Consider the following 26,971-nt stretch of genomic DNA (forward strand, 5'->3'; position numbering starts at 1 on the left):
AAAAAGAACAATTTGTCGAAAAACCGCACTGAATGCCGAACGTAAAGTATTGTTGTGACGTCACCACTTTTTACTCGCCACCTCCGATCGCATTTCAAAAACTTATCTGCCACTCCTTTGTAATATACCTTATTGCTTCTTTACCACAATAGAGGCACACTTTTTCTTTCTTCTTTTGCTTCTTTTGACTCACTTCCGTTTTCAGTACTTTTTCTTCACTTCCTCTAACGCTGCCACCGGACTTCTCGCACCGCTTTCGCCATTCGTCAAGCAACTTGCCCTTCACAAACTCCAGTGTTAACTCAATCTCGGGGCGGCTTTCCAACGCCGTGATCAACCCGTCGTAGGAATCGTTAAGGCTCGACAAAATAATGACAACTAGCCAGTAGTCCTTCAGCGCATCACCCATATTCGACAGCCGATTAGACAGTTGCGTAATATTTGCCAAATGATCGGTCATATTCCCATTCTCCAGCAAGTGCATCCGGAAAAGCTTCCGCAAAACTTAAATTTTAGTGGCCAGCGATGACGGTGCGTGATAGTTTTTCAGTGAAGTCCACATCTGGCGAGCCGCGGTGCAGTGTAGTACGTGGCACGTCTGGCCATCTTCGATCGAGAGGCCGATCAGAGCCCGAGCTTTCCCGTCTATGTAGGTCCAGGACGAATTCGGCGCTTCCGGCTTCTCTTTATCGACGACATTTTTGACTCCTTCTCTAAACAGATTAGCTCCATTCGAAACTTCCAGAGCTCGTAGTTAAAATCATTTAATTTTTCTACGCCCAAGCTCACGTTTGATGCCATTTCGGCAAAGCAAAAAAATGCCCACTTCACAGTTCGAAATGTTTTTGTCCAAAAAAAAAATAACACTCAATCCGATTTCCGAACGGATTTCTTCATAATCCGCGGTCTATGCGCACTCGCGACGCTGGACCCAAAACCTGTTGGGCAAATCGGACATTGTACAACAAATAAAAAACGCGATTTATCGTGAGCAACGTGTTAGTTCGATGTAGTTTAAGTGCACAGGTAATGAAGAGTGACAGAATGTGTTAAAGGATTGCCTCATCCAATTTTTGAAACAGACATCGCCTTGGCTGTGTTGCCAATCCAAGAACCTAAGAAAACCACTCCTAAAATTTCAAAAAGGTGTAACTAACCAATTTGTCCAACGGTTGCTTTGTGGAAAACTTGGAAAACAATACTGGTTTGGACAGGAAGAAACGAAAAATCCAGCTTTTAAATTTTACTATTTTTTTATTTATGATTTTTCAAAATTATTTTATAATGATTCAGTTTCACTTGTGTGTATGCTTTCTTTTTTTTTCCCTTTCATTACGATTTCACAAATTAGAAGTTCTTTTTCGCTTGACTGTGTTATCAATATTTTTTGTGTTTTAGCTTTTAATGATAATCATGCTTGATTTTAATGTTAATTGCCAGTTGCGATTTTTTAGAGTTTCTTTTTTTTTTCTTTCTGTCGTTACTTCATAGTAAAGCGAGCTGACACAACTACATTCAATTGATGGGTTATTATTTGTGGGTTTGCTGTCTTATACACATATCATAATTTGTTTTCCATAATTTCTTATAGCGTACTCGCAGCATCGGAAATGATGTTCATCGGTTCAACTAAAATCATCGTTGTTACAAAAGTCCGCTTTTGGCTGATGTTGCTCACTTGCGATTCTTGCTGAAAATGCCGTATTTTTCAAGAATTCTAGCGGCTGTATTGTAGTGTGGATTTTTGAATAGCAAACTGAACTGTATTGTGGAACTAGCTTTTTCATAACAATTTTTAGGGTGCAATTAGGAAATTTAGAAATCATCAATGACTGCTGCTGCTTGCGTGGGACGTTAGAAATTTATTGACTCATCAGTTTTTTTTAAGCAAGGGGAGGCTACGTATGACTTTGTACACAATTGCATGTGTTTTGATTAATTTGTTTTGTATCGAGCAAAAGTTTGCATAGTCGTGATGTTTGTGTATTATTCAAACGAAACGGTTGGACATGTGAAAAAAAAACGCATTTAATAGTTAGTTGCACTCTACGACAACTGACGCTGGTTGTGTGTATGTGTGGTTATGGCACTCGGGGTTCGGGACATAAAACGCCCAGTATATTCGCGTTCAAGCTGCAATTTTGACTAGAGTGCGGGTTTGTGTGCTTATAGAATGAGAACCGCGTTACGGAAAGGCGGAAAGCAGATTAGCGCGGAGATTAGCAGGTTGTGGATTTATAACTGCTCGTGTTTCGATTGCTACGTGAATTTCGTTCCAAACAACTTTCAACATTTGATTTCTGTGGTTTTACTCGTTTTGTAAATTTGTTTTTTTTTCTTCTGCCGTCCAAACAGTACAATTTTTATTCAACTTGCTAAGTTCTATAATTTTGTTTTAGTTCAATCAACATCGGTAATTGTTTATCCAGTAACTTTACTATAGGTTTGTTTTATTTTTTTTTTGCTTTTCGTTTTGAATCTGGTATGTCATGTCTGCTGTGGGTATACTAGGCTAGTACCAAATGCGATACATCTATGTTTAGTAGAGCTTATTACACTCATCATTAATTTTGTTCATCACGATAGTCTTTAGTTTACTTTTGGTTTACGAAATAATTTGTTCAATCACGTTACTTCATCAGATCTTCGGGCTGAAAACAACAGACAGTACAAAGTACAGAAGTAAAATTTTTACAAAGAAGCGGAAAATTGGAAAACTTAGCCGTACCGAAAAATTTCATCACACAGTATAAAAATTTGTTCCTATGCTCTTACTTGTCTATTATTCAATAAATTACAAAAGTGATTTATTAATGCTTGTGTTAGTTTATTTCGTAATAACTGAGTCCAAGAGTTTTTTTTCTTCTCCTTTCGTCTTGCTTGTATGCGTGTTAAGGGTTACTTGAGTAGGAAGTATTTTAATCGTTTACAGTAACTTGTAGTCGTTATTAGTTATATATATATATAAACATACCTAGCAAAAAGGATAATATTATTTATATAAATGCTTTTTCATTTGCTCCGCCCTCTGTCACTACTCTCTAGTGGCGGGTCGATTCTGATGGTTGTCTCAGGATGAGAGTTGCGAGTGCAGGTTTAATTCACTATAGGCTCCTACAGTTGCTAAGACGGGGTTTGGATAATGCGTATAAGCTAATTTCGTTTGAAGGACATGCTATTGTGGAGTTGCGAGAGAACAAATTGAGGGCAGTTTACTTTTTTTTATTTTTACGTTAAGAGGTTGGACCCAATTCACAACCGTCAGAGCACGGAAAATAGAACAAAAAGGTGTTTTGCTAATATACATATGAATACCTGATGGGAAAAGCCGGGTTGGACACCGCTAGTCAAAAAATCCAGTATCGCTAATCGCTAAAATTTGATTAGCACTAAACTTTGAATGACTCACAATCGAGTTCAATTTTGCCAAAATTTGTTCTTTTTACATAGACCAAGCTTTTATTTGCTCCTTATAGACAACATATGAATGGATTGTTTGTTCCCGACAGTAAAACATGAGTATTTGTTAAGACCTCTTCTTGTTTTTGACAAAGGAAAACATTTGTTTTCGATTTCCAAGGAGTTGCATGAAGTTCTGAAAACTTTGTTGCTGGCAAACAGTTCACAGTTTCTATAGAAAAATCCCCGCAAATTCAGCGTATCAGCGATTAGCATTTGGAAAGCCAAAATTTAGCTGGCTAGTTAATGTTCTTTTGTACAGGGCTGGTACTAGGACACCGTGTTTCCATCGGGTGAAATTGTGATGTGAGGTCAGTCATATTATCCAACCCTGTATTTTCTGTACTTTTCTCCACTGTCAATAACCTTCGAAATCAAGAAAAAAAACATAAGAATATAAAAAACTAATTCTAACATTAAGCAAGGCGTTATGCTCTACTACAAATCTTTTCTACCAGAAAGCTCTTTTTCCTCTATGACTACAGCTAGTGTGCACGTCTTCTATTCGTTTGTGTTTTGTGTGTTTTTTAGCCTAACAAACATCAATTCCTCCCAATTGATTGTTCGTTTCATGGAGTAAGGGAGGAAGGCGTCACGCACTTGGTAGGAAAATTGAGCAATCGTCGTTCACTATCTCAATCATGTCTTGTGTTTGTTTTACATTTTTGGTATTTTCAGTTCTCACAGCATCTGTTATCCTAACGAATCCTAATTGTAACGTTCAAAGGTGAGCCCCGAATGGGGGCCCAAAAACCTAAAACTACTAAAATATTTCTAATCACTAAAGATATGCTCGCATGGAAGTAAAATTAAAGCTCGGTTTTTCCGCTCTTGTTTCGACCCTGTGTTAAATTAAATAATATAAGCACACAAAACTTAGGACACTAAAACCACAAACATCATAGCAGGCAGGGCACTAGAGTTAGCAGGTGAACTCAAAAGTGACAATTCAAGTTCAGGCTCCATCCCGAGACAACCATCTTTTCACGATTACAACCAACCGACGGTTCTGGAATATGTCACCGTCGTTCCGGAGTTTCGGTTAAATTGTGGGTACAGCCCAGCTACTGCACCTCACGAGCTGTATAATGGGGACGCGGAAATTACATTTATTTTTTTTTGGCTGCCACTGGTGGCAGGGTTTGGTGGTGGTTACAGCATGCATAAGTGGTTAATAAACTCTTACACCTAGATGCTCTCTCTCTCTCGCTCCCGGGCTATCTCACTCTTTCTCGCGCGCCTAATACCATACCGCACCGGCTGCGGTTTGTGGTGTGTATGTATAATGCATTTATGCTGCCTGGTATGCTTGTGCGGTGGCAGTTCTACATTACATGATAAGATGATTGGTTGTTGCTATATTTGATTGAGTTGACATTTTATTTTTATTATTATTTTTTTCTTCAAACTACCCAGCCGCTCATCGGCTCGTGCTATCGTGCTGTATCGTCGAAGGAATCTAAAATGTATATTATAGCTGTCGGTTAAAGGTAGAAGTTCTTGGTTAAGGTTGTAGATTGATAATGTTCTAATGATGACTTTTTTTCTGTTATTTCCCGTCGGTAAAATTTGAGTAGGATCAGGACTAATTGGATTTATCATGCTCTTGGTTCGATATACAATGTGATTTTTTTTTGTTAAATATACCTGTGCAATCATATTCTGGACTCAGATTTAGTCGTTTCTCGCTCGTAAACCTATAACCTGCTATCACAAATAATTAAAATAGTTAAAAATGAATAAAACCTAGAAATACACACAATGTGAAGACTTTACACTTATAGGTATATAGACAGACACTGGTTCAAACCATATGCGATCGGTAAATGTTATTTGTTGTAAGAATAATTGTACAATAGTCGAACAATCTGACTCGGATCTGACTGATTGCTGAGGACGTTTCGATGACTCAGCGGAAGTTTGATTTTTGCCGCTTGCGCCACAGTGACAGTGAGCTCCGCCGGATGGTTCCGTAACTGTTGTGCGAGTCATCATATGCATTTTTTGTTCTGTATAAGTTTCGGCGGATCAAGTATAGGAATGATGATGAGAGAAGGGATCGGGATTCGGGAGCTGAGGGTTTTGATGAGCTGGAAGCATGGGGTTTGTTGCTAGCAGAGGCCTACTTTTGATGGTCGGTGATGGCCTTTCGTTGGCTGCTACCAGTCACGGTCCGGGGGGGCTTGGGACCATTTACAGATTACACTGCCATAGTATCGTAGGCTGTGAGTCCTGTACCGGCGGGGGCTGCTGTTTGTTTGGCGTACTTGGGTTTGACTTCGTTTCTACAATGAAAAATACGCGCGGGAGTTGCGTGGCCAAGCGTAATAAGAAAAATGGTAATTAGGTGAGCGGTTCTAGCTAGCGAGATGCGGGTTAGTGATTAGCCTGCTGTAAAATAACATGGTTAGTAGAGGAAGGTGGCGTGAAGGGTGCATTGATCGTACAGCTTTTGGAGGCAGTGTTTTTTTCTTGGTGACGAAACGCTGTGAGCATCGCAAGTGGTAGGATTCTAACTTTTATTGACTGGTGAATTTTCATTGCATCTTGTCGATTTTGTGCGCAGAGTTAGTCATTCCGAATACATATTAATGCATAAAAAGTTTAGATCCTTTATTTAGACATTAGACGAAGAGTCGGATGAACTACTAGGGTGGTCGGTAATAACGGCTTTTCGAAAAACCGATATTTCGGTATTCATAAAAATAAAAACCGGTAAAACCGGTAAAAGACCGGTATTTCTATTTTTTCTGATTAATACATATTCTTGTTTCGACGCCATTTTGAACACAACTGGGTATGCATAAACAAAAAAAACTCATATATCTCTGAGCGTGTTTGTGGTGGAGTAAGAGAGCCTCAGAAAAATTCCAAATTTTCAGTTGTCACCCGTTAATTGTTAAGCAGGGAAGTAAGCCTTTCATATCTTTGATTACAAAATCCAGTTTTATTGCGTAATTTGAAAAAAAAAGTTTTGAAGTAGAATACTTCTCTCAGGAAGTTCGGCTACATAGGGATGTGAAATGAAAATCTAAAACCGAAAAAAGTGAAAAATATGTCCAATTTCAAATGCTAATAAATCGGTTAGTATCCGATGGATTTCCTTCGTTCTTGCAGCAATAGATTGGAAAATCTTCTAAGATTCTTCCCGAAATAAGATAATTGTAATTTTATTATTCACACTATTGTACTATTGAAAATAGTCAAGCCTTGTCAAAACTAAAAATTCGACCTCTGATTGGTCGTTATATGTTTGCTTCCCAAGCACGGTCGATAGAATCATATACCTTGCAATTGAAAACATGCTATTTGGCCTATATAAGAGCCTGTTTCAGCCGAAGCCGCTCATAATAGTTCTAGACAGCGACAACAGCAGTCGTCCTTCCTTAGCAGCAGCACTAGCCCTGTGGTTGATCACCACGTCTCAGGAGCAGCGCGGTTTTTCTCAGCGTGTGTCGCTAGACTGCCATTATTCCCCCCGTGTTGGGGCAGCATGAAAATGCCTTTTTCAAGGCAAATAAACAATTCATTGAAAGTTAATAATTATGACAACGCAAGCAAGATTCTGTGTTGGATCCTATCAATTTAAATTTGACGCACCCGTCTAATTTACTGAATGTGAAATAGCTTCCACAGTGCATGTTGTCCGTGTATCTTAATTCCCCCACTGTTAGGGCAGCTCAAAAGTTGTGATCAGCAACCGATTTTGAACCGCAAAATGCCTTTTTCAATGCAAGTAAACAAATAATTGAAGGTTAATAATTTTCTGGCATCAACACAAGCAGACATTCTGTGCGGGATGCAATCAAATTCTGTTGTAGTTGTCTAATTTTTACTTTATTTAGTAAACTCCCCACTGTAGGGGCAACGCAAAGGCTGCGATCAGCATAACCGACATTGAATAATAAACTGCCCTGTTAGTACGCATTCACAAAAGCAGTTAGTTCGACTATGCAGAGCTAATATGAAGTCGATTCAATCAATCAGCATAAACAGAATTTCGTCGTCTCCCAGCTGCCAAGTTGCAACATGATGCAACACGCAACAGCGAGCAAACGAAATCGCTTGATGTTACAAACCGCAATAAGATACGGGTTAAAACCGTTGCGTGTGTGAGAGCACCATCGGTGTTTATTCGCTGGATACACTATCTACTGTCTACTGAACGCAATAATCTGCTTACATGCGACATGGGGACGGGAACATTTTCTTCAACCAAGCTGCACAACACGACACAAAACATGTTATTTTGTTGCTTCAATGAGAGTGCTATCGGTCCGGCTCGACAGAATGTTCACAAGAAATAATTTTTGTGCATCCGTGCTACGAAACTGAGGAAAAACTTTAGAAACTGAAAAAAGAGGTGGAGCTTATCAAATGATCGCTCTGAACCAGAATGAAGTCACACATATTTTTCTAGTTATATCATTCCACCACGTACGTAAAATAATTCATTCCTATTTTCATCCCTGTATAAGAGCCTGTTTCAGTCGAAGCCGCTTATAATAGTTCTGAACAGCGACGACAGCAGTCCTCCCCTCGATAGCAGATAGCGGCCACAACTGTGGCATGGCTGCGGATAAGCGTAGCAGTTTCAGCGGATCTCACCATCGATAGCAGCAGGGCCAGCAGAAGCAGGTACAGCGGGTACCAATGGCGGCCACAACTGTGGCATGGCTACGGATAGCGTTGCAGTTGCTCAGCAGTTGGGCCAGCGTATAGCGGCCACAACTGTGGCATGGCTATGCATAGCGTAGCTGTTGCAACGGGTATATCAGCTGATACACCGATGGTCAGCTGATGCAGCGACACTCCCTTCACTAAAATGCTGTTTCAGCGTGGTAGCGGGAAGCATCAGCAGCAGGCTTGCATGAAGTGAATACATCAGCCAGCAACTTTCTCTAAGGCCTCTGCCATAGTAGATGCGAAAAGCGGCGCGAACCGATTCGCTCGGCCGTAGGTTTATGCACAGCTCTACTAATGGCTGTACTTTAACCTACAGCCGAGCGAAACGGTTCGCGTCGCTTTTCGCGTCTATTATGGCAGAGGCCTAATGGGAAAGTTGTATCATTTTGTTCAGAAGAATATTATTGTCGGTAATATTACAGAGATGCGATTGCGTAAATCCGATTTTGAATTGAACAATTGTTCTTCTGAGAACAACTAAAACACTTATTCGTAGAGTTAATAGCTTTTGGTACCAATAGCAGTATAGTGACAGCCTCAGCGGTAGATGCAGATGCAGCCGGTACTTCCCTGAGGCCGATGTAAAGGTAAATGGGAGCAGCACGGCGAAACAGTTCGGGTTATGCTTAGACGCGCGTCATTTTTCGTTCTTGATATTCCCCACATGAAACGACGCGCTTTCGTATGATAGCGGTGGTATTAGCGGTAGATGCATTTGCCAACACTTCCTCCAGTAAAGCCGTGTCTAGTTTTCAATGTGAAAACACCTTTCTCATTGTGTTGACCGTGCGCCTTAGTCCTCACTATCGAGGTAACACAGAGATGTAAGATAAACACTACATCCTATGATAAATTGAACAATTGTCCTTATAAGGACAGCAAATGAATTAATGAAGATTTAATTTTGAATTAGAATACTTCTCTCAGGAAGTTCGGCTACATAGGGATATGAAATGAAAATCTAAAACTGAAAAAAGTGAGAAAAATTTCAAATACTAATAAATCGGTTAGTTTTCAATGGATTTCCTTCGTTTTCGCAGCAATAGATTAGAAAATCTTCTAAGATTCCTACCAAATGCATGAAATTGCAATTTTATCATTCGAATTATTGTACTATTGAAAACTCTTAAGCCTTGTCAAAACACAAAATTCGACCTCTGATTGGTCGTTATACCGCGCTTTCCCAAGCACGGTCGGCAGAGTTATGGACCTAGTAAATTGGGAATGCATCATTTGGCCTATATAAGAGCTTCATCAGATAATAAACAAACATTTCATCGGCTATTAAATTGAACAACTGAAATTTGAAGAACACAAATGATTATTTGAAGAGTTAATATTTTCTCGTTTTGCGCTATAATCCAAAGTTAATTATCTTCATCTACATGCATACTCTGATTATTATTACGTGTTTGCGTCGCTTAGTGTTTGGCTACGGTCATGCAGAACGCAAATGCGCGATGCGATTCGGCAAGACGAAATCTGTTGAAACGTTTAGCTCTACTTCGCCTTAAAAAGAGCTGTACATTTCACCACGGTAAGGCGAATCGCATCGCGCCGGCATTCGCGTTCTGCATAACCGTAGCCTTTGTTCCGTTCCCGTTTAATGATGTCGTATTAAATGTGCATATTATAATTCGGCAGCACCTCAACTTCTCATTTGCACAAAATTTAAAAATATTCAATGAACTTCATTCAAAATATCAGACAAAAAGAAATTACAATACTGCCAATGAACGGTCAACGTTTATTTACTAGAAAAAATGACTGACACGCAAGCAGCCGGGTTATCTTTCTTGTAAAAGTATTCTACTTCAACCTTGCGGTCGTGGCTTTGCATACAACCTTCTTGTGATTTTTTTTATCATTTCACTACTGAATTTTCGGTTTCCATTCATTGTAAATATTTTTAGATTTTTTTTGAGGTAGTTTTTTTCTGCAAAGTAAAACCGTAATAAATTTCGTTGTCATTTTATGTCACCCCGTTCAAAAATGTTGAAAATTGGAAAAAATTCAAGCCGTTTCGTTGATATGATTGGCCTTTGGCCAAATGGTTGATTTCAACATTCCTTTGCATGCAAGTGACAAACGTCGTTGGGATTCAAATGAATTCTGGCAAACTACATTACGACGGTTCACAGAGTTCGCCAAGAGCTGCAGTTCTAGTGAACAAAGCAGTAAAATGCTATCCTGTGACAGAATTTGTAAAACGAGATATTGTAGCGGTTATGGTTTGGGTGCCTACAAGCTGGGGGAATACTGAGATAATTGTTGCTTCGGCTTATTTTCCAGGTGAAATAAATGAGGCGCCTCCTCCTGAGATTGCTTCGTTTGTCAAATTTTGCAGAGACAATAATAGGGCATTCATCATAGGCTGTGATGCCAACGCTCACCATACAGTTTGGTGGAGCAAGGGCGTTAATGGTCGTGGTGAGTGCCTATTGGAGTTTCTCTCGTCGAATAATATACACTGTAAAAAATCGACACGTTACTAGTGGATTCCACTTACTTCTGTGCTAATAGACGAAGCATTTCATATCCACGTGAAATACACTAGCGTTTCGGTTCACAGCACAAAATCAAGAGTCTTACACTTAGGTTTGCCATGTCATGCATACCAAAATCAATCATTTTACACTCAGATTTCAAAGCTTACACACGTCAAATGCCAAAACACGTTGAAATACCGTGGATTCCAATAAAAATCGATATGGGTCGACATAATAGAACGATTAGGTTCGTTTATTGACATTCATATGCAATAAAGGTAACAAACCAACATTTACAAACGCTATCAGAGGTGAAGTTTTGGATCTGACGCTATGCAGTCCAGCAATTTCTGAGAAAATGGCTAATTGGCACGTGTCGGATCAACCTCACTATCTGATCAAAAGCACATTTTGTTTGAATGGATTGGTGGGAAACCATCATCTGTTACTTACAGAGATCCTAAAAAAATAGACTGGGATCAAAATGCACATTATTTGCGAAAAGATTTACCTTCAAATTATAGCAGAATTGAAACAGTTTCAGAACTGGAATCTATGACGATTCGAATTGAACGAAATGGTGATAAATGCATACAATAATAGTTGTCCCGCCAAACAATCGTCATCAAGTTGGGACGTGCCATGGTGGAACAAGAAGCTTGAAAGTCTTCGAAAAAATAGTCGGAAACTTTTCAATAAAGCAAAACGTACTTCAGACTGGGCTCAATAAAGCAATGAAATCCAGAAATCTAAAAGGAGGTCTTGGGTTCAAATGTGTGAATCTATAGAAAGAACTCCAGTTGTTTCCAGATTACAAAAGACTCTTGCCAAAGATCATACCGTTGAGCTTGGCAATCTAAAGCGTCACGACGGAATCTATACTAGTGGTCCTTGTGATACCTTAAATCTAATGATGGAAACGCATTTTCCCGGTACTTTTGAAAAGACGGATTCAGCCGTCTCTGATTTAGGTGAAATTTGTTCTACGCAGACTAGCTCGGGGTTTACTAGAACGGAAATTACTGTATCAGATGTCCTTTTAGTCTTTCAAATCTTCAAGTGTAGATGGAATATTTCCAGCATTGCTTCAAAAAGGTGAAGCAATACTTATTCCTTCTCTTATTGAGATTTTTAAGGCCAATTTAAGGTTGAATCATATTCCATCAAAATGGAGGGTAGTGAGAGTAATCTTCATATCTAAAACTGGAAAGCGTGATAGGACGCATCCTAAATCATTCAGACCCATTAGTCTTTCTTCGGTTTTGAAGTAGAATACTCCTCCCAGGAAGTTCGGCTACATAAAGATGTGAAATGAAAATCTAAAACCGAAAAAAGTGACAAATATGTCCAATTTCAAATGCTAATAAATCGGTTAGTATTCGATGATTTTCCTTCGTTCTTGCAGCAATAGATTGGAAAATCTTCTAAGATTCTTCCCAAAATAAGATAATTGTAATTTTATTATTCACACTATTGTACTATTGAAAATAGTCAAGCCTTGTCAAAACGAAAAATTCAACCTCTGATTGGTCGTTATATGCTTGCTTCCCAAGCACGGTCGACAGGATCATATACCTTGCAATTGAAAACATGCTATTTGGCCCATATAAGAGCCTGTTTCAGCCGGAGCCGCTCATAATAGTTCTAGACAGCGACAACAGCAGTCGTCCTTCCTTAGCAGCAGCACTAGCTCTGTGGTTGGTCACCACGTCTCAGGAGCAGCGCGGTTTTTCTCAGCGTGTGTCGTCAGACAGCCATTATTCCCCCCGTGTTGGGGCAGCATGAAGATTGCCATCAGGAAATCCAATTTTGGAAATCAAAATGCCTTTTTCAAGGCAAATGAACAAGTCATTGAAAGTTAATAATTTTTGTCAACGCAAGCAAGCATTCTGTGTTGCATCCTAGAAATTTAAATCTGTCGCTCCCGTCGAATTTACTGAATGTAAAATAGCTTCCACAGTGCATGTTGTCCGTGTATCTTAATTCCCCCAATGTTAGGGCAGCTCAAAAGTTGTAATCAGTAACCGATTTTGTACCGCAAAATGCTTTTTTCAAGTCAAATAAACAAATAATTGAAGGTTAATAATTTTCTGGCATCAACACAAGCAGACATTCTGTGCGGGATGCAATCAAATTCTGTTGTAGTTGTCTAATTTTTACTTTTACTTCATTTAGTAAACCCCCCACTGTAGGGGCAGCGCAAAGGCTGCGATCAGCATAACCAACTTTGAATAACAAACTGTCCTGTTAGACCGCATCCACAAAGACAGTTAGTTCGACTATGCAGAGCTAATATGAAGTCGATTCAATCAATCAGCAGTAACAGAATTTCGTCGTCTCCCAGTTGCCAAGTTGCAACATGATGCAACACGCAACAGCGAGCAAACGAAATCGCTTGATGTTACAAACCGCAATAAGTTCGGGTTAAAACCGTTGCGTCTGTGAAAGCACCATCGGTGTTTATTCGCTGGATACAAAAATCATATGCGAATTCTGGAATAATTTGTCTGAAGAACATTAGAGAATGGAACAACTGAACTGAAAGGCGTGGCCTATTTCGTAGCACCCTTCGGCTATAAAAGAGTGTTTCTGGGAAAACTAGCTACATTCATTAGTCGGAAGGTGAGCTGGATGGACCGTCCGGGTTGCGCCTGTGGCTGCCTCCAAAATGCCTGAGAACGAACGCCAACGCGAGCGATCGGGCGAGGCGAAACTGTTCGGGTGTGCTTAGACGATCGTCATTTTTCGTTGTTGATATTATTCCCCACATGAAACGACGCGCTTTCGTACCATAGCGGCGATATTAGCGGTAGATGCATTTGCCAACACTTTCTCCAGTAAAGCCGTGTCTAATTTTCAATGTGAAAACACCTTTCTATTGTGTTGGCCGTGCGCATTAGGGTTCTACCAGGCTAAACGCGAAAAGCGGCGCGAACCGATTCGCCCGGCCGTAGGTTAATATACAGCCGTAAGTGGAGCTGTGTTAAAGTATTCTACTTCAACCTTGCGGTCGTGGCTTTGCATACAACCCTCCTGTGATTTTTTACATATGATACGAAGAGCGCCAAGCCGTTCAAGGTCGTATTGAAAGGTCTCACCAACGATCAAACCGTTGATGAGATCAAAATTACTTTGACAGAATTACTTGGTATAGCCCCTACCCAAGTAATTCTGATGAAACAAAAATCACGAGGCGAAAACAGTCAGCGAACTGTAATTTCCCTTGTAAATTATTTAATTCATTTTCACCGCAGTGAGGTTAATAACTTGAAATTTTTTGAAAAAGCACATGATATAACGTGCGTGTAAAATGGGAATAATATCAAAAGTTTGGCAGAGGTGAAAAGCATATCACCCAATGCCGTGTTTGCCAACGTTATGGCCATGGTTCCAAATTCTGTAACATGGACCAAAAATGTCTTAATTGTGGAGACTCTTCTCACAAAAAGGACACATGTCCTGTGAAAGAGAGTAAAAATTTTCGCTGTGCGAATTGTAACGGCAACCATATGTCAAATTTTTATCAATGCCCAGTCCGTTTAGCAATTGTTAAGGCAAGGCAAGGTAAACAAAATTCAAAACAAAATTCTCCAAGCGTACCAGTGACGCATAGTTTACCTACTCCGTTGCATACCCGTTTAACTTATGCACAGGTTACAGGTAGTTCGAACATTATACCGCCTAGTGTTGGTAGTTCGAAAATGACCGGTAATATGGGTAAGCAAAACACGCTAGAAAATAATTGTACACCTATTACTGCAGCTAATATTGCTTCCGAAAATATTTTTTCTAATGTCAACTGGCTGGGGCCTATTACGGCAGGTAAACTTTCTTTTTTGCAACAGGCAATGCTCGATCTTATGAACGCCATGTTGCAGGCAAAATCAATGTTTGAAGCCATTCAAATAGGCACAAATTTTACTATTAAAATTGTTTCTAATGTAAAATTTAGCAATGATTTCAAATAAAACAATAAAGATATTAAATTGGAATGCTCGCTCATTGAAGGCCAATGAGAATGAGCTTTTAAATTTTTTAACAGTAAATAATGTGCATATTGCAATTATTACTGAAACATTTTTGAAACCTAACATAAAATTAAAATATGATCCCGATTACGTGGTTCATAGATATGATAGGATTCAGGGTTCCGGCGGTGGAGTTGCAATTGTTATTCATCGCCGAATCAAACATCGTGCTCTTTCCCATCTTGAGACGAAAGTTATTGAAACTTTGGGAATTGAAGTTCAAACTGAACTTGGGATTTTATTCATTGCCGCAGCATATTTACCATTTCAATGCACACGTGAGCTCAAAAATTATTTTAAAGGTGATTTACAAAAACTCACCAGAAATCGTTCGAAATTTTTCATAATCGGCGATTTTAACGCTAAACATCGTTCATGCAATAATTCTCAAAGTAATTCCAATGGCAAAATTTTATTCAATGATTGTTCTTCAGGATACTATTCTATTTTGTCTCCGAATAGTCCTACATGCTTTTCTTCTGTAAGAAACCCTTCAACAACTGATTTGGTGCTAACAGGTCAATGTCACGTATGTAGTGATTTGATCACACATGCTGACTTTGATTCTGACCATCTTCCAATAACTTTTTAAACCCTATGAGCTCTGTTTTTAATTATAACAAGGCTAATTGGGAAAGATACAAAACTCATGTTGAGAGAAATTTCAATAATGAGCTTGATTTGCAAAACGAAGTGAATATTGATTCCGCTTTGGAAGCATTAAAATTAATTCAAAATTGCATATTTTCCCAAATTATGGAAAAATGCAAAAATTACTCCAATTTTAAAACCGGATAAGAACCCAGCTGAAGTTTCAAGTTATCGACCAATCAGTTTGCTTTCTTCAATAAGTAAACTGCTTGAGAGAATTATTCTTAACAGAATGATGTCACACATCAACGAAAATTCAATTTTTGCAGATGAACAGTTTGGATTTCGCCATGGGCATTCCACTACTCATCAATTGCTCAGAGTTACTAATATGATACGAGCTAACAAATCTGAAGGTTATTCCACTGGAGCTGCTCTTTTAGACATAGAAAAAGCATTCGACAGTGTTTGGCATAAAGGTTTGATTGCGAAATTGCAAACTTTTAATTTTCCAATTTTCCTAATCAAAATTTTAGAAAATTATCTTACTGATCGAACTCTGCAGGTTGTCTATCAGAATTCAAAATCTGATAGATTTCCTGTCAGAGCAGGTGTACCTCAAGGTTCAGTCTTGGGTCCAGTCCTGTACAACATATTCACTTCAGACCTTCCTGATTTGCCTCCAGGATGCACAAAGTCATTGTTCTGCGATGACACAAGCATTTCCGTAAAAGGAAAAAGTCTTCGTGTCATATGCAGTCGATTGCAGAAAAGTTTAGATATTTTTTCTTCCTACTTGCAAAAGTGGAAAATCTCTCCCAATGCTTCTAAAACTCAAATGATAATTTTTCCGCATAAGCCTAGGGCTTCTTTCCTCAAGCCAAACAATAATCACGTTGTCAAGATTAATGGGGTTATTTTAAGTTGGTCCGACAAGGTTAAGTACTTGGGACTAATTTATGATAAAAAACTTATTTTCAAAGAGCACATTGAGAGTATACAAGCCAAGTGCATCAAATATACGAGATGTTTATATCCTCTCATTAACAGGAATTCTAAACTTTGTTTAAAGAACAAACTTTTGATTTACAAACAAATTTTTAGACCAGCAATGCTTTATGCTGTACCGATCTGGTCAAGTTGCTGTTCAACAAGGAAGAAAACGCTCCAAAGGATTCAGAATAAAATTCTGAAAATGATTTTGAAGCGTCCTCCTTGGTTTGGTACACTCGAATTACATAGACTTACTGGTGTTGAACCATTAGAAGCTATGTCAAATAAAATTATTAACAATTTTCGACAAAAATCGTTGCAATCCTCAATTGCTACGATAAGCTCTCTTTATAGCCAATAAGTTAGCAACTAAGTTAGTTGTAAGTTTACTTCCCCTTTTCTGACAAGTAGGTTTAAATCCCTACGATTGATAAGACCTAATTGCGAAAGCAAACAAATCCTAACAATTAAAATTACAAATTTCTAACAGTGTTGAGAAGTCACCATTTGTGATTGGACACACATACTCATTATTTACTAATATTTATCATAGATACTTAAGCTACTAACAAATCCCCCCTATAAAAAAAATTAAAAAAAAAAATATCTCACCACGAGTTCCTTCCGGGCATTTGGGTCGTTTCGAGAGTGACAAATGCAACGTATACTCAAAAATGTTTTTTTTTTTTTAATCCTGGTGAAAACTCGCGAAGATACATGCGGTGTCACATGCTATATTATAATTCAGAAATGTAGATGTCCCCACTACAGGTTATTTCGGAGCTTTCAGGTCGTTCGGGGCAGATTGTTCCGGCGGTAAATTAACTGCATATTCCGAAAAATACAAATTTATTTTTTTAATACAAGAATAACCTATCTGGCAACACTTCCGGTCAAAAATTATATTGTATCTAAATATTTTGGTTAATTTTCTTAGAAAATCACCTACTAGTAATTTTCGGACGTCTCATGTCTATAAATTATAAGGAAAAATAATAAGAAGTCCGAAACTATTTTCATAAAAATGTTATAACTCGAGAAAGGCTTACATCACTTCGGGATGATAAATGTTTCTTGAGTAAAATTTTCCAAGGATTACGATGACACCATCAAATTTAAAATAAAATTGGCTGCATCTTTCAAAAAATGCAAATTTAGTTGTTAAATACAAAAATTATCTATCTGGCAACACTTCCAATCAGTGTTTTCCGGACGTCTTACGTCTATAAAACGTAAAAAAAAGAACAAGAAGGTTTGGACCGAAAAAGCGTTATTTTACAACAATGAGGGGAATCCCACAGCATCATGCTGCAGCAGTATTGCTAGTAAAATTCAATGGTGAGCCGTTCGACGAACACTCGACCAGTTTGAGGTGAATGACTTTTTCTACAAGCATCGTAACGCCTTACGGTCTTGAGAAGAGTTTTTCCCAGAAAAATTTCCTACAAATATAATGTATCGACATATTTTTAGAAGCCAACTGGACGTCTCTAGAGAATAAGTTTTGAAAAAGTGGATTTTCTTATATAAAATCGTATGGAAAGTTAAAAATCGGGCGCTAAAATATAGTTACACCGATCGATCTGAAAAGTTACACGGTTGTTACTGGTTATGGGTCCCATAAGAAACACGAAAAGTGCATGGGAGCTAGAATTTATTTTTTGTCCCACCCTAATGGACATGCTACTTAGAGTACTAATGCAATGCATGGGAAAATTTTGATCTTTGACTCTATCGGATTTCAAGAAACAGAGTCTCATAGCGGTCAGAGTTTCACTTTTTTGACCGATGAAAAATACTCATGAAAATGTTCGAAATCGGAACCTAGTTTTTTTTTGTTGTTAAAAGTCTTAGATACACATAAAACGTCGAGTTCTGGTATTCTCTTTTTTTTAGATCGACTTTCTAAGACTAAAAATTATTTTCGAATTGAGAGAGTCTCTCAATCCCAAGACCCAAGTATTTTTCGAAAAAAAAATTGAGCTCTACCCAGGGTGACGAGAAAGTTTTCAAGAACGAATCCCCTGATGTTCCCTGATATTCCCTCAAATATAACATTTATTTACATGATATTTGTCAGCACTCAGAACAAAAAAAAAAATGCAGCGCAGATGAACGGAACTCCGATATCCAAATGAAAAAAGTATTCGATCGGATGGGAAACCAAACCCGTATTAGTGAAGTCCCGTATTAGACTTTTATACTGAAAAAAAAAAATCGGTTTTAACGCTGAAAATCTTTAAAAAAGAGTCGTATATCCCTAAAAAAAATTTCCCCGACAGTTTTTTTTTAGTTATCCCTGGTATTTCCTGATCGAAAATGGAACTCCCTGACGTTCACTGATTTTCTAGGTTTCTCCAGGATTTCACCACGCAGCCTACCGCTAATCGAAATTTGGATAGTAGATTTTCATTGGCACTCTAATGCTCCAGTTCACGAATTACTATCCGTCACCGCTCCTGCTTTTTATATTAAAAACAGTTATTACTTTGTTTTCGAAAACCGTTAATTTTTTATTGTTTTAACGCTTCGAATCATAGCATCATGTTTGTCATCTTTTCTTCTATATAACAAAAAATTCAAATTTTTATTTTCTGAGTTTCGGGAAGCTCAAAACCGTCGGGAAATGGGCGCTCTACTATGCACACGGTAGCAAAAAAAAGTTTACTATGACGGTCGTATGACTTCCGTATGGGTCAGAAGGAAGACGCCAGCTGGCAATTTTTGCTCGAATGTCTGGCATACCCATATATTTGAAATTGTTTCGACTAACTTAATGAATTTAGGCTGACCAGATTTTATCGGGCCGAAAATGGGTTAAAAAACGGGACGCATGGGAAGATTAATATTCGAAAAGGTTTTTTAGCTAAAGCATACAAATAATTCATCATTGCTTTGGTAAACCTGCCGCATTCTATACAATGGCATTCTATGAAATTTTACGTAGATGAGTGTGATCTGGTTTTTGGTCGTGAAATTTGTGATTCCAGTAGCACGGTGCTGCCAGGAGCGCACAAAATTTTCTCAGCAATATTGACAAATTCCTGGCAACTTAAAAGCTTACTTTATATTTCAGAAAACTTTAAGGCAAGGTTTCATTTCGAATTTTTAAATGAGTATCCAAAAACGGTACAAAATGGTTAGGAAACGGGACGGTTAAGAATGGTTGAAAAAACGGTACTGTCCCGTTCAAAACGGTACGTCTGGTTATTATTGATGTCTGCTTTGAGGAAATTGAAATCGTATGCATAATATAAGGGGTTGAACAAGTTTTGCTCAACTTAGTTGAATTTCAATCAACCTTTTCGCAAGTTTACCTACTATTGAGTTTGCAAAACTTCAAACCCATAGATCAAGATATTGGCGTTCGGAATGCGTTCAGTGGAAGCGATATAGACAGTTGAAAAGGGCCTTTTTTCGTTACAGTCACAGCATGCCACACTACTAAAGTAAGACGTAGTCCTACGTCAAGTACCATAGAAAATACCGAGAAAATTACTGTCTGTACCGAGAAAATGACTAAAAATTACCGAGAAAATTACCCGAATTGAAGTACCTAAATTGTCTTACTCATTTCTTTTTTCATCTGCAAAAAAAAAATATTCTAGATTTGAAACTCTATCCAACGGATTTGTTGATATACAAAAGATCGAGAAAAGTGTATCTTCTCAACAGACTTATTGAACGAAGAAAAAATGTTCAAGGAAAATTGCACATAACCTGTTTTCACAAAAGTTTGGAAACCTCAAAGTAACAATAGGCCGTCACACTAAATTTGAAGATAATTTTCACAAAAAGTGGTTGTGCCCTACATGTTTCTCCGTAGGGTCATAGATTTAGCCCTTCAGTTTTAAAATATAAAAACCCGAAAATATTTCATCGGTTAAAATTTGTTTAAAGCTCGATTCCTGATTTTATATTTAAGCCTGAAAAGATAATCTTATTTTGGCGTTAGATTGATGCATGAATTGTAGATCATTCAAAATGCAAGTTTTTGTTTGAAATTTAATAATGAGTGATCATTACGGTGCACAATGGTCCAGAAACCAAATTTAGGGGAAAATTTGGGTCTAGAGGTCTATAGCAACATTTTAGAGAAAAACTTTCTTCTACAAAGTTGTTACATATGATAAAGCGCTTATTGAAAAATTATCAAAAATTAGGGTGACCAACATTTTCGATGCAATCAAGTATCTAACTTTTTTATCTTTGTAGATAGAGGAAAAATTTGTTCTACAATGTTATGGCTCCATTAATTTTAAGTAACTTTGTAAATAAAAGTTTTTCTCTAACTTTGAAAACAACCGATTCATATTAAAAAAACACATTTTGCGCTCTAACTTTTTTGTTTCAAGTTTCATCTCAAAACTGTCTTTGAACGACTTTGTGAGCTTTTAGAGAGAAACAATTTGCAATGCTGACATCATAAATATCTTAATTTTACTCAAAGTTGTTAATATTTTTCATCAAAAAATATGCGTTTTTCATTTGTATGTCATTCCTCTTTTTATAGAGTCAAGTATGCCCTTCAAAATGAGACCAGGAGATATTTTTTATGTTTGCCCCAAAAAGAATGACATACAAATGAAAAACGCATATTTTTTCATGAAAAATATTAATAACTTTGAGTAAAATTGAGATATTTATGATGTCAGCATTGCAAATTGTTTCTCTCAAAAAGCTCACAAAGTCGTTCAAAGACAGTTTTGAAATAAAAAAGTTAGAGCGCAAAATGTGTTTTTTCAATATAAATCGGTTGTTTTCAAAGATAGAGAAAAACTTTTTTTTACAAAGTTACTTAAAATTATTGGAGCTATATCATTGTAGAACAAATTTTTCTTCTATCTACAAATATAAAAAAGTTAGATACTTGATTGCATCGAAAATGTTGGTCACCCTAATTTTTGATAATTTTTCACTAAGCGCTTTATTATATGTAACAACTTTGTTGAAGAAAGTTTTTCTCTAAAATGTTGCTATAGGGCTCTAGACCCAAATTTCCCCTAAATTTGGTTTCTGGACCATTGTGCGGTGTTAACACATCGATACAAAACAAATGCCAGAACTCAGTTTTTTTGAAAAACGAGAACGGATTTTCACTATTTGAAAAAGAAAAGGACAATGTCACTGAAAGTGAGGAGTCAAATTGACGCAGACTATATTTCTAGAGTTAACTAAATTATACCTTTTGATTAAAACAAAAATATAGGAACAGGATATCCAAAATCGGAAAACAACATTTTCTCCTGCGTAAAACCACTAAAATTTTCATATCAAAACATCTTTTCTACGTTAAACCAACTTAAAATGAGACCAAAAACACTTCATTTAGTTATGTTTATTCTTCACCTTTTTCGGCTGATATTGAAAACTAAGTCTCTCGATACGCGTTATCGTTATTTGGTGTGTGTAACAGTTGTAAAACAATTTGAAGATTTTACACCATCATCATAGTAGGCTTTTAAGACAGTTGAATAGCAATCGTTGGAATGCGTGGTCACGTATAAAATCGCGAGCCAAAGTTACGTCACTGTCGAAATCTGCTTGATGAAATAGATATTTCGGCAGGAGGACTAACAGACGAACATTTTTTGTTACTAGACAGCTACACAGCTACAATGAGCTATTATTCTGAAGTCATCGGTGCTTTCTGAAATAGTTGGATTATCGCCGAGTTTCACATTCTGAAATTTCATGTGCTGAAATTCTTCGAGCGTTATTACTTCATATTTGAGCTGTTACTAATTATTAATTTAAATTTTAAATGTGATGAAGGTTAAACTGATCTAATTATGCAAATAATATTTTGAAATACACCCTATATATCTGATAAATAACCATTTTGAAACATTTGGATATCTTGTTCCTAAGTTTTTTTTTTTCAAATCAAAAGGTATAATTTGGTTAAATATACAAACAAAAATTAAGGATAAAACAAAATTTTACTGATGAAATAATTTTGGGATTTCATATTCTAAAACGGTAGGTCTAAAACTAGGATTCTACGGAGAAACATTTCAAGTACATTCACTTTTTATAAAAATCGTCCTTGAACATAGTGTGCCGTATCAATAAATTAATTGAGTGTATAAACTTTATGAGGGAAACGAAGCAAATACACATTAGAAATAACAAAAATGTTAGATTCGAAAATAGAAAAACGTCAATATTTGTAAATGTTTGATATTAGTTTAATTATTTGGCCTTTCATAGCTATAATTCAGTTCAGTGTAATGTATACATATATACACGCAAAAGTTGAAGTCTTATACAATCATTGTGTCCTCCCGATTCGCACAAATGTTGCACAGAAATCGCACAATAAATGTGTGAAACGCATAACGCAACAGTTGTACTGCGAATACATTGACATAGAATGAAATCAGAAAATGTATCGTATACCGACACTTTATTTCTCGCGTCGAGTGTATTAGTGACTGCTACTCATGGAGCAGGGCAAGCAGCAAACAACAACTTATGCACGCGCTTTTTTTTTCAAGCGACGGAGAAATTTCTCTCTCGCTCGTATGATTTCCATATTCGTGCGACGAGACTAGACAAATCACATACAATTTGCAGGTTGCTCTTTCGCTTTTCTTTCGGTTCGGATTGCGATGCGCAAGGCAATGACTCGTCGCCTCACGAAATAAGCGAGACACCCGTGTTGTACATTCTTGATACCATAGTGTTGTTAGTCTCACTCATACTGTCGGTGCGTGCTTGCTGCAACTCAGGAGAATGCATGAAGAAGAAAGAGTATCTTGAAAGCGTGTGTGCAAAAGATTTGAGAAGCCTAGCATATGTCTCGTTCTCAAGCAGAAAGGATGAGAAAGGTTTTGCCTCTCACTCGCTTTGCAATGCTGCTTGATACCAGTTGAAACTGTTTAGGTGTATTAGTTTGGAGCTGCCAAATACATTGAACAAATGCTAGAGCATTTATTGCGTTATGCCCAACACGCAATCATTGTACTGGTTCCAAATTACATCAACAATTGCGCTAAAAACGCACAATTTTGTACTGGTTTCGCACCATCCAACTTTTGCGTGTACATTATAAAAGTTTTCACATAAAAAATCGAACAATACGAATACGAAAATTATAACAATTAAGAAATCACGCGAGACAAGATGTAATATGAGTTTTATACCAAACCTGCCAATCACCTGTCGTGTAATTATTTTTGGTTAGGATTTGTTAACATGCTTCTGTGCATCCACTAAATTGGACGAGATTCTGCTACTTTTCAATAACAATAAAAAATAGACACATATTTCTTGCGATCTCGTCCAATTTTTTCTAACGTGGGCAGGTTACTTACACTTTTCTAGCGCATTTATGGTTAGCACATCGATAGATAGGTTGAAAAATGATACTTATCCTAGGGTTATTGTGAAGCACTAAGCGCTCATGAGAACAAGCCTTGTGGTGAGTGAGGGAATGACTTGAGACCATATTATTGATTTTCTAATTCTACTTGTGAAAATAGCATGCAAAGGATTCGAAAGAGCGGGACGTTATCCATAGTTACCTTTTCAGCAATTTTTCAGTCTCCTCGGCATTGAGGGCATCGGTGGATTTGGCGGTAGCTGTAAAATCGATTGTTTATTTCGGTCGGTTTAACGACGACACACAAGAAAAAGAGGTGTGAAACGAAAAAATAAACGAAAGTTGGTAAGGAAATGATATGTAAACTTATGATTGAATGGAAAATGAGAACATAAAACATTCGCTGATTATGACATAGTTGAGAGAGATAAAAACACGTAGGTTAATCACACCAAAACATACAACATGCTCGTGGTTAAACGTATAAAAGGATGCTGTTAAAACTGTTTTCACACACACATACATTAGTCTATGTATGAAAAATAGTCAACATCTGAATTGAACATTCCAATAACGAATTGGTTAACAATTGATAAACGTTTTTGTCACACTTTGTTATGCGCTTCCGTGGTAAGTAAGAAGATGATCACTGGTAAAGGTCAACTCGAAATCGTATAAGGAGTTGTGAGAAGAAATATAAGTTCTATTCTATTCACAGGTTGGGGTGGGCATTCAGAGCTGCGGCCCCAGGAAGGATCACAACAGAACACATACAAAATATGAATGCGGATGAGTTAGGTGAGAAGATGCGGGTGTCGACTAGATGTGTCTATTTGGGAAGGCGAGCAACTTCCGTCGATTGATATGATGATACGAGTGGAAAACTGTAAGTTTTTCATTCAAGGAACAAACGAAGGAAACAAATTGAATTTGCCGGAACTCACCCTCGGCTGATTCTTCTTTTGGGTGTGGCATATTGAATGAGTTTTTTTTTTTTCAACATTCAATCGGTAATTGAAAATAGGAAAAAAGGGAAAAACGCCTTATTAGAGCTCTGGTGAGAAACGTGGAATGAAACATTTGATTCGCAAATGTGGGGCGATTTGATGGCTCAAGACGATCGAATGCTCGGATGAAAATGCAATTTTCCATTTGTAACTTACCGCCATAATTGCCTCGAGGACCGTTGTCGCGATCACATTCGGCCTCCGAAATTTCGTTACTTTCTTTAGAGTCGTTGAAAGACGAATTGCTGGTGTCATGGTTTCGTGGTGGAGGTGGTGGAGGTTCTGGAGATCCTTTTGAAAGGAAGTTGTTAGAGTAACTATATTATATGTGGTGAAATGTGTTTTCCCTTACCGACACTGCGTCGTCCAACAGATCCTCGTGATCCGTAGTGGTCGTACGGTGTTCCATAGTTTCCACCGTACTGCGATCCATACTGATCCTCTTCCGGTGCACAGTTAGCTGGATCGTCGTATTCGGGGCCAGGTCCGCAGTACATGGAGCCTCCCTGTGCGTTAATGCGAGTATACCGTCTCTATTAAAAAAAGAAAAAAAAATAGTTGAAACACCGTTTAATAAAAGTTACATGTTGGTACTCACATATTGATCCTCTTCGGCGCAGTTAGCTGGGTCGTCATACTCCGGTGCCGGTGTATAGATACTGCTCTGTCCTCCCTGGCTGTTCTTGCGTGCATACCGGTTCTGGCGTGGCTAGAAATAGGTAAGAATCATTATTCTCATATGATACGAAACGGAGATGGCGCGCTTTTTTCGCTTCGCTGTCGGTCGATTTTTGAGGCGTAGAGGTAAAATGTCGGCGATCGCGCCATACTGTACCATTGACTGGGATCCGGAGCGCGAGTGCACATGGTTCGGCACCTGCATCGCCATGTTCGAGCCCATCGTTCCCATGTGCCCTGGGCCGCCCATGCCGTTCTGATGCGGGAACGTCTGGAAGTTCATCGCCTTGGTCGGATCCATCTCTTCGCGGAAGCCCAACAGGTGGAAGGTGGCGTACGGGCAGATTTCATCTTCCATGCCTGCGAATTTTCGCATACAATATGTTAGTGGAAGTTCGATTTAGTATTATGCAGTTCAAAGCACCATTTTAGTTTGTTAGTATCAATCTTACCGTTATCTATGCAGAGCGAATGTCAGTTAGTTGTGAGGTTAATTTTGCGAGGTAAAGGAACAATTTTGACAAATTTCACAGGGAAAAGATAAAAGCAATGCGTTAGATAGGAGATTTGCAACCAAAAATGTTAGAAGCTCTAGAGGGGTAAAGAATCAAGGTAACGTTACCGTAACACGCTGGTGGATGGTTGCATCGTCTGGGCGGCGGAGGTACCACGGTCTTCAGTTCCTCGTAAAGAGGTCGGCGAGGGTCCCAGGTTGAGTGGTTTGACTTATTGGAATGATTATGGCCTGATTGATGGTACAAATAATAATCAATTTCGATGACATGATGTAACTCAAAATTGATGAATAAATACTAATATAACCGAGTATTCTAATGCAATAAAAAACAACAACTAGAAATCGTAATTCGGAGCCAGAAAAGGAAACATCTAGAAAAAGTTAAAACCACATCTACCGCCAGTTACTTACGTAGGCACCACAATTTCTGTAAAGGTAGAGCGGGACATGTTGAACAAACTAGGGGCAAGATACTCACTTATCACGGTTCCCCGCTTGACACGATCGCACGTATTGTAGTTGGATCCAGGTACCGGGGGTAGCTTTCTGTTTGGTGGAGCAATGTAGCCCAGCTCGTCCCGAATATCCGGTCGACGTTTGTCCAGGGTGGCCGCTCCGGCCGGACCCATCGATTGGTTATACACGACGTCATCTTGTAAGGTTTTTTTTAATTTAATTTTTGGGATTTGACACAAATGAACAAGAAAGTTAGATTTTGCTTGGTACAAATGCAGATATTGATGTCGAGAAATCGAATTCCGTTGCTTTCCGCTCTTTTTATACAATTTTTTTTTCTTTTAATTACATAATATACATTCCCATTTTATATTATGGGACTGTGGAAGTTTACTGTTTTTTTTTTCTAAATTGTAGCTAAATTAATGTGTGTTAAACTCTACTACGCATCGTCAATCGTAGCAACCTTGTTTTGTCTAAAAAAAATTGACAATGTAATCAGTTAATTTGCAGCCGTCATGGCGGAAAAAGTCAAGTTTTCAAACTCGGTGGTTTGTTTGAACTGGTATATCAAAGTGGCCAAAAAGTTTTAAAAAAAATCCCTGGTTTTCCCTGATATAGCAGTTCCAAACTCCAACAATTATCAGTGATGAAAAAAGTATTGTGATCCAAAAAAGTTGATTTCAGCGCCAGCAGATTTTTTTTATTAATTATTCTTCATGTTATAGAAGTTACAGTTT

At 38.0% G+C, this 26,971-nt stretch overlaps 1 protein-coding gene across 50 annotated transcripts in view; it reads right to left on the bottom strand.

Annotated features, from left to right (window-relative positions):
• Positions 1 to 2,448: 2,448 nt before the first annotated feature.
• Positions 2,449 to 26,971, bottom strand: part of LOC129724351 (cell adhesion molecule Dscam2) — a 179,073-nt gene continuing 154,550 nt past the window's right edge. For 41 of the 50 annotated variants that reach the window (XM_055679167.1, XM_055679168.1, XM_055679162.1 and 38 more), the window contains exons 16-24: positions 26,254 to 26,427; positions 25,881 to 26,003; positions 25,416 to 25,618; positions 25,179 to 25,289; positions 24,933 to 25,113; positions 24,737 to 24,871; positions 24,518 to 24,532; positions 23,776 to 23,833; positions 2,449 to 5,744 (exon numbers count right to left, since the gene is read on the bottom strand). In XM_055679167.1, coding sequence (XP_055535142.1) covers positions 5,660 to 5,744; positions 23,776 to 23,833; positions 24,518 to 24,532; positions 24,737 to 24,871; positions 24,933 to 25,113; positions 25,179 to 25,289; positions 25,416 to 25,618; positions 25,881 to 26,003; positions 26,254 to 26,427 — 1,085 coding nt within the window. In that variant the 3' untranslated portion in view covers positions 2,449 to 5,659. The remainder of the gene's footprint in view (positions 5,745 to 23,775; positions 23,834 to 24,517; positions 24,533 to 24,736; positions 24,872 to 24,932; positions 25,114 to 25,178; positions 25,290 to 25,415; positions 25,619 to 25,880; positions 26,004 to 26,253; positions 26,428 to 26,971) is intronic. The other 9 variants (XM_055679157.1, XM_055679144.1, XM_055679153.1 and 6 more) reach the window with 9 other exon arrangements.

The sequence above is a fragment of the Wyeomyia smithii genome, chromosome 2 (assembly GCF_029784165.1).
Source record: "Wyeomyia smithii strain HCP4-BCI-WySm-NY-G18 chromosome 2, ASM2978416v1, whole genome shotgun sequence".
NCBI lineage: Eukaryota > Metazoa > Arthropoda > Insecta > Diptera > Culicidae > Wyeomyia > Wyeomyia smithii.